The 9,062-nt window shown below is 34.3% G+C and overlaps 1 protein-coding gene across 1 annotated transcript in view; it reads right to left on the reverse strand.

The window, feature by feature from the left end:
- LOC106107267 (leucine-rich repeat neuronal protein 3-like) overlaps window positions 1-3,181 on the reverse strand; it is a 10,891-nt gene extending 7,710 nt beyond the window's left edge. Inside the window, exons 1-6 of the mRNA XM_013288047.1 lie at window positions 3,061-3,181; window positions 2,115-2,186; window positions 1,755-1,898; window positions 1,297-1,511; window positions 815-1,012; window positions 210-409 (exon numbers count right to left, since the gene is read on the reverse strand). Coding sequence (XP_013143501.1) covers window positions 210-409; window positions 815-1,012; window positions 1,297-1,511; window positions 1,755-1,898; window positions 2,115-2,181 — 824 coding nt within the window. The 5' untranslated portion in view covers window positions 2,182-2,186; window positions 3,061-3,181. The remainder of the gene's footprint in view (window positions 1-209; window positions 410-814; window positions 1,013-1,296; window positions 1,512-1,754; window positions 1,899-2,114; window positions 2,187-3,060) is intronic.
- Window positions 3,182-9,062: the final 5,881 nt, after the last annotated feature.

Consider the following 9,062-nt stretch of genomic DNA (forward strand, 5'->3'; position numbering starts at 1 on the left):
GTACGAACACCTATCTCGTGGGCGTAAAAAGTCTGCTGACCTTGAACTTTACCGCGGCGTATAAAGTCTGCCCGTGCGAACGCACGCTAAATGTTTTTGCAGACTTGCTCTACATCTGTGCTAAATTTAATCGAGAGGTGTCCAGCCCTTTATGCTGTAAACTGTAAAAAACACACATGCATATGGATTTATTTTGTAAGATTCCTTACGGATAATCCTCCGATGTCATATCCAGCTTAACAATTGGGTTCTGGTTGAGGTTGAGATAGAGCAGGTTTTTGGTCTCTTCCAGCTCCTGGGGTACTGCGGTCAGCAGGTTGTCGCTGAGGTCGAGCCGCTCCAAGTAGCGTGGCGTGTGCAGGAACTTGTCCGGGATCTCTGTCAGCTGGCAGCTGCGCATGCGCAACACCTGGTACATACAGTATACTATTATACGACAAACTCTAGTCTAAAGACGCTATCGTGATAGATTCTGTCGGTACCAATTTAACAACTTCTGATTTATCATACTCCCGTAGGGTTGGCACAACAGGTTTTTGTCCTTCAAATAACTCTATCATCCGTCATCTGTCATTACTCCCTTCTTGATCATGTCACCTTTCACGCAATCCATCCATCTCTTTCTAGGTCTACCTCTACCGATGTCGCCGTCTGTCGCTACCAATTAACACAGATATACAATACTATTCATCTTCCTATCCCTTCACGTCTGTACTCTTCCTTTTTACCCTTTCCATTACTTCTTTATTATAAAAGAAGGTAAATGTTACTTCTAAAATTATTAGTAATTCTGTACTGCCGTTTCGGTAAGTACCTTAAGCATAGGCAAGCTGGAGATAGCAATGAGTGTGACGTGGTCGATGGTGGCGAGCGGATTGCCGCTGAGGTCGAGCTCGGTCAGCTCCGGCAGGTGCTCGAACAGGTCCTGATGCAACGAGTGCAGTTCGTTGTGCGCCAGGCTCAGCTTGCGCATTGCTGCTAGTGGCTCGTACTCCTCGGGGGAGAAGCGACCCTGCAACGCAGTAATTATATACATTATTTGAGTAAATTTGACACTTTTTATCCGTACGTATAGCGAATTTAAGATCAGTTGTGCCAAATGGTTGTCCATTAAATACTTTTTATAGGCGTAATGAATTTAAGCGCTTCCACCAATGCTGTTTAGAAATTTGGTGAAATATTTTAAAGAACCTCCCCGATCGGGGCTAGCGTGTAATTGACTATGATCTATAGTTTTGTAAAGAATTTAGCAACTATCTCAAATTTGAAGAAGTTATATTTGGCTTACTATCTTACCTCGAAAGCATGTGGACTGAGTCTAGAGGTCAGCTTATTGTGGCTAAGGTCTAATGTGGTCATCTCCTGCAGATCCCTGAAGCTACCACTCTCTATGAACTCTATGGAGCATCGTGACAGGTTGAGGACCTGTATTGGCAGGTCACCGATCACTGTCACGTTGGTTATGAGGTTCTCGCTCAAATCCACGATTGTAGGCTTCAAGCCTTTCAAATCTGTAATTTTACGTAAAGAAGTGGAGTTTTTAAACCAGTTATTTCAGTGTTCAGTGAAAAGTTAATATAAAAATGTAACTAAACGTTGTAAATTACCGAAAATGCCGAATCGAAAAAGCTTGAAAAGGATTTAAATATAATGAATGCGTAATTCTTGTGTAATTATCTTAAAAGTTACTTTTATTGCCATCTAGCGGACTATTTTTAAACTTTTTTGTTAAAGTTATTAGCAACTCAACTCACCATTCCACTCTTGTAAGGAGAAAAACTCGGTAATACTTAAATCGAAGCAATCCACTTTGTTTTCCTTGCAACTACATTTTCTGCAGATTCCAGTTTCATTCAAAGCTGGGTTCAGGGTTGTAGAGGGAGCTACAGTGGTAGCATCTGTAATAGTGTTTGTAATTAAGCTTCTCGTCGTTAGATGGCGTTACCTGTAGCGTAACTAATTGCTGACTAATACCATAATTAAAGAATGTATTGAAAAATTATAATGAATGAATTAAAATAATTAAGTAAATACAGTTTTTCTTTGTAAAATGCCCGAGTTTGTTTTAAATCTCGTAATTCCGGATCAAACTAATGTAGGTTGGTATTACTCACTTTCCGCGGAACTGACAGCAATCAGTAACAAGGCGCAAGCCAACCACGATATGAGTCGGCCGTCCATTTCACCTGCAAGTACATTACATTATCTATGACTAAGACATATCGGCACCTATTTAAAACAGTATGTAGTTATTTCCCTATACGGATTAGTCTAATAATTATTTCCTGTTACGACGAGCATTTAATAATATAGTTCTTATTACTTAAAATAAACCAATGGATCATACGGTTATAATGTAAAATAACTATTCGGTTGCGTGGGTTTATAAAGCATTTCTCAATGCATCAAACATTAGTTAATATAAAAAACTATAAAGATAGCCTCCATGTTTATTTTTGAACAAGGCGATTATGTTTAAACTATCTAATATCTTTACAAATTACAAGATTATATTATTATCTTGTGATCGATGCAAGGTAAAGCATTAAGAATGTTCTATCTATACTAATATTATAAAGAGGAAAGATTTGTATTTATGTATGTATTGAAATAACGCAAAAAGTACTGGGCCGATTTCAAAAATTCTTTCACCATTAAAAAGCAGCGTTATCGCAGAATAACATATGGTAAATTTATACATTTCACTTGGACAAAGTCGCAAGCAACAGCTAGTCTTATATAATTCCATTTGTTTCTGATTTATACCTGAAGTTCGCAGTCAATTATTTTTTTTATGTTTTTCATGCTGTCACGAAAGATTCTTAATTACACTTTGTTTATAAATTAAAATTTTGTTCGATTACGTCTTCAGTCATATTTTGAAAGACAAAATGTATTCAAAAACCTATAGCCACTAGAAAACAAAGCCACAGCAATGGAACGAGTGTAAAGTAACTATGTAATTATTTTTACTACAGATGTAATTTGTATTATCTTAATTAAACAAATTGATAAGAAACTAGCACATTACAACAATAAAAAACTAAAACCAAACTTAACCTTTTGCCTTCTTCAAGGGATTAAAACATAACACTTTATAAAACACTAATTTGGTAATTATAATTCGAAGCTTTTCTTCAACACTGATTCACCTTTATACATTTGAACACAAAATGGCGGACGACAATGTTTAGTATCTTATCTGTATTTGGTATTATCGCAACAGTAAATGGCTTATCAGTTAACGTACGTCTGTAGTGAAAGCGATTGTGGGTTTTAATTTTAAGTATTGACCTATTTCTTAAGTTTCTAAATCAAGCCAACAAAGATATGTATACCTGGGAAACCTATTTTTTATCCCACTGTATTATTAAGTTATTATTTGATTTTAGTAATAAACTATTTGGATTTGGCTCACGAGATTACCGCCATGTGGCGTATGAAATCGACTACCATTATTCCGATAGTCGTTTCGGTACATGGGCTAATAGCGAAGAGCTTCGATCAACACCTCAAGAAGCTCTCGCTAGACAGTTGAATTAAGGGCCCGATTCAAAAGGCGGTTATTTTAGAAACCGCACGCATAGTGAGGAGTCATCGGATTCCGCAGCCGGTGGCGCTCTATTTTTTACGTAATATGTTTTATTTTATTTTTATATCAAATGTAATGTAAAATGTATTGTATAGAAAATAAGAAATAAAGATATATGGGATGATAACTAACTAATAGTTCATAACTAAGTAACTATAAAGTGTAGAGCGTCTATTTTTAAAAAACAAAACACAATCAAGAAAATCCTACCAACTAAACACCACAAACATTTTGAACGGCTTTGAGTATACCAAAAAAATTCTAATTTTAAACTATAAGTACATATGTTAAATCATGTATTTGAAAAATTATTTAATTTTCAAACGCCTAAACTGGGGCTGCGCCTTTATCTATTATCAACATGCTTTATATCATAGATTGAGTCCACACCTCAATATTTCTGAGAACAATCGCAAAATTTCTCACTACGTCTTACTGAGAACTATCAGTCTTTATCATAAATTCAAATTAATTTTGATTCAGTCATGTTTTGTAAATTTTTTATTAAAAATGTTCAGCAAAAAAGTTAGTTATAATAACAGCCTTACAAAATTAAAAGTTAATGTCGATTTAAAACACATGTTGCTAGAAAAATCTAACATTTAATTAGAAAAGGAACTAAAAGCCGCAATTTAAGTTGTTAAAGTGTCTGTCACCTATGAGATGAATTGTTAGGTTAGAAAACAATCAATCTTTTCAAACCTATGAATGCAAAAATGTCACATTTTGTTCACCCCAACAGAGCATAACAATGAAAAATATATTAAACTAGCAGGTCAATTTATATTGGACTAAAGCAGTGCCTAACAAGTCCCAATGGACAGTAATCCGATGCGCGCCATCTAGCGGCAAGCAGGATAATCACTTGCTAATTGACGTAAATCGTACTTTGACGACAAAACGCGGGAAATTGCTATAAGTGATGCTTTTTCGTAAATTTATATAAAATAAAATGTTAAAACAAATGCAGTAGATTTTATTCATTGATTACGCTTGATATTAATTGTTCATAATACGCTTTTTTTCGGATTTCCCATTTTATTTTTATTACGACTCCTTTTTTTCGTGATGTATTTTTACGCCTTGTAATAAATCTTGAGCTCATAATAAAGTCGATTCCAGAATTGTAAGTCTCTTTTTATGTTTTATCGTGAAAACTGCTGATTGAATACATTTTGTTATCAAGAAACTCTTAGTGAAGAATCCGATCTCTTCGGTTTGGTTGAGTTTGCTTTTGATTTTGATTCTGCCAAAGAGCCTTTGCCTTTTACATTCATAATAATGTTAAAAGAGGAAAATAGCGCGGGAAGATGAAAAATTAAGATATTGTAGTTTTATTAACAAACATAGTTACGATGAAATTATTGTAAATATGCAAAATAGTTTAATTAGTTTATGACCACTTTGTAAAAGTATTATCTGTGAGCCACAGATTAAATAAATAAAACAATTAAGAATTTAAGAAAACATGTGAAACATGGTGCGATACTATAAAAAATTAAAAACGAAATTATTATGTCCAGCTTATTGACAGATATAATGGCTTAATATTCTAAATTATAAAGTTCATGATGTTTATCTATAATCTGTGACAAGTGAATTGGCGGGAACAAAGGTTAAGCAGCGCCTGGGGGCTCCGTGACATTTAATGTTAAGTGCAACCAATTATATCTCCCCTTTTAAAAGTTTGTTGTAGTTTTCGTAAAAACAGTTTTAAAGTAATCACCTTAAGTCATTGACTGAAATTTTAAATGAAAATTTTCACCTAATGTGATACAAATATGTTTAAAATTGGAATTATTTTAAACAAAACATGCGTAGAAACCCAAATAAATCCGCCATACTTTGTCACCGTTTTAATATGATCAGATAATCAAAAGTTTATTAAATAGACACGAGGCATTGCAGGGGTCCTTTACACACAATCTTGTTCAAAGAGAATAATCCAATAGTCTGTAATCAAACATCGCCCTTGACAATAATAGTTCCCGCCATTTTGAATTTTGGAGGTTTATTATGACGCTTAAGTTTATTATCTAAGGATTTATAAAGAAAACTATAGATTTCGGAAACAGGGTATTTGCGAATAAACTGGAAGAAATAAAGAAATTAAGGGCCTGTCCCACCAAATTGTAAGTTGTCTGATAACAATCCAACGTGTAAAATATGCATGTGACGTCATTTTTAAGCTATCTCATCCTCTATCGGCCATCTCTTTCGATATTATCGTGGATGTAGCCAGTCAGCTTAAGCTTGTTATGCAAGGAAACGATGGGGACATAAACCAGAAAGTGGTATTGAATGTGGATGGCTACAAAGGTAGAGGAAGACCAAATAAAGTATAGATGGATTGTGTGAATAAGGATACGCTTAAGAAAGAAGTGGATTCAGATATGGCGGCTGATAGAGATGTATGGAAGAGCAACACATAGTGTGCCGACCCTCCTTAAGGAATAAAGGCAAGTGGATGGAAGCCAATCAGCTTAAATTTGCAATTTTAGTGGGAAATAAAAAAACTAACCTAGGTACAAAAAAATCAAAGTTAAAGTTCTTAAAAGTTTCATATAAAATCTGTAATAACGCTTCTAGATTAGAAAAATCCGTCTAATGTAATCTAAAAGCACTCATGAATCTCTAAATTCCCGTATAATTTGCAACCTTTCAAAGATCGTAGACTTTACCCTAATACCAGTTCGATCCGGCTATAACTGGATCAAAGCGACGCATTCCAGCTTGTAATAACTGCAAATTACAGTCCCGCAAGTTTAACTCTAACGTTGCTCGACGAACAAAACAACTTTATTGCCTTCTGATAAGGTTCAATGTGCTTTAAATTTGTAAAATAAAACGGCAAACCAAAGTTTGGGACAGATTTGAACAATGGCGGGCGCCATATTGAGTTGTCGCGGTTCTAAGAGAAGGTAAGGGCTGGTTTAATACAACTCTTTTAATTTTACGACCTAAAGCTTTCATTTTGATATGATTAGGTTATACTTTGTTATGCAATATAAGTCAATTTTTCTATTTAAATAAAAAACACAATTTAAAAAGAAATAAAAAAGCAATTTTTCTGTCTGCCATTTTAAAAGTTGGACACAATTTTCCTCGTTAAAGTTTCGTACTGAGTCTATCATAAATCATATCTCATACCAACATGTCTAAGAATCATCATGATGACAAAGAAAAAAAAGATCAATCTATTCTTTAACTGCAAAACACATTCACAGAAATTTAATGGAAAAATCCTTTAAAAATTTAATTCCTTAAACGTTATTGCATGACACCATCCCAGCTTTTACTCGTATACTTTGATGTATTTTTGTCGTCGTCCTGACAGGTGCGGCTTTGTCCGGCAGCTCTCTAATCTGGTTATAGCTCTAACCTGCAACGTGCAGCGGTTACGCCATCTGGTGGAGGTATTACTTAAACATTTCAGCTTAAAAAGTTTAATTTAGATAACCTATGCCATTTAAATAATGACTGAAAAATGGTTATATCCAACATCATCGACTTTCCCTTGTCCCTACGGAGGGTCGACACAGTATGCTGCTCTTCCATACATTTCTATCAGCCGTCATATCTGAAAATTTCCTTCTTAAGCATATCCTCTTTCACACAATCCATCCATACTTTCTACGGTCCCTAATATTTTTTAGTATTGGGTAATGATTATATGCAACGAATATGCTTTTATTTTTTTTTTACTGTTTGTTAGAGATGTTGTTTGTTAGTAGTAGTAGGGGCTACGGTTTCAGCTCCACGACTAGCGCGTATTTTGCGTAATAAGACATGGATTACTCCAGCCAACCCATCTCTCCGAAGAACCACAGCAAAATCTTTACGGTACTGTTGATGTTGGTTTTCAAACGCAATAAAGATCGCTGCAGCTAAGTTTAATTCCGTGGTTTTTGATCGCCAATTCAAGACAATCTCTTGTTGTCTTGTCAAATTATTATGACGAAAACGTAATACCATAGAATTAATATCTCTGTATTGCCCGCAACCCTCTCAGGAGCGGGGAAACATTTAACAATACGTGAATTAGTGGCAAATTGTCCGTGAGATTTGGAAGTAACAAGGTTACGTAGGCCGTCGCCCGACGGACGCGTAAACTTTGTTAGGGCGGTGTATACGGCACACGTTGTTACTTATCGTACAAATTGTGTTTTTGTGTGCATGATAAAATTAATATGGACTCTTATTGTTTTCCCGCCTTTTAGTACTGTTGAAAGGGTTGTTTTGAGGTTATCTTTGTTACGATATATTAAATATAATGTTATAAACGGCTGGGCCGATTTTAAAAATTCTTTCATCGTTAGAAAGGTAATTTATCTGTGTGTAAAACAGGCTTTTTTAATATAACGCGAACAAAGCCGCGAGCAACAGCTATTAACCTATGATGTTAATACTTAAAATTTGCCTCAAAGATAAAGATTGTTCATGTAACTAAATGTAAGAATAGTTACTTTAATATTTTAGTTAACCAGCGCTTGACGACCGTCCTATTTTATTTTTAGTGTAATGTGGCCTAAAGATGGGATAGATTTACATATTATAATATTTTTGTTAGATTTTAAGAAGTCTTTTTAAAAGTCTTGGCGGCCCAAGGTCTACGGCGCGCTGTGTACGCCCCAACAAGCCATCACACCACGCTACTCCTAAAATTGCGTTCTACACAGTCACTCGTACGATGTTCAGAGTGGACAAGAAATCTAAAAACAATGCAACTGGCCAGAAACAATTTGATAAACATAGGAAATAAAGGGGATTTAAAAAAAAACAAGTAGATAATTTAATTATTTAATCTAGAACACCTTAAACACCAAAGTATTATACAATCTAAATCTCGTATTACGACTATTTAGTACTTATATTTATTCTTTAAAAACTATACACATCCAATTTAACTATTCAAAATTGTTTTAAGAAAATGAGACATTTTGAGTTTCTTTGAATTCTAATCTTAATATTTCTATTATCTATTCGTTTGTTTTTGATGAAAAACATTTTATTATAATATATCTTAGACGCGCTTTTATATTCCGAAAATGTTATGTTAGCTTTTGTCTAATTACACTCTACCTTTTTATCTTGAAGAAAAACGCTAAATCAATACCATAAAACTTGGTACATCACAGAAGACTAGATCTGACTAGATTTATTTCTAACATATACAAATTAAGTTTATAACCTATAAACTATTTACAAGATAACATTTTAATATTACTAATATTGCACGTAACACTATTGTTAATACAAATAAAATTTTATGAAGTTAGTTACATTAAATGAGTACTGTAAAGCCAAAAAAATGACTAAATTATATTCTTTTTTTATGAGAAAACTGGCTTTAGCCCGCGACGTCTGCGTGAAAAAAAACATTAGTATGTAGCCAACGTGTTCTTCCAAACTTTCTTCAACTCTGCCAAATCATCGAGATCCGTTCAGCAGTTTATGCTATAAACTCTAA

This window comes from Papilio polytes, unplaced genomic scaffold, assembly GCF_000836215.1.
Source record: "Papilio polytes unplaced genomic scaffold, Ppol_1.0 DF822067.1, whole genome shotgun sequence".
NCBI lineage: Eukaryota > Metazoa > Arthropoda > Insecta > Lepidoptera > Papilionidae > Papilio > Papilio polytes.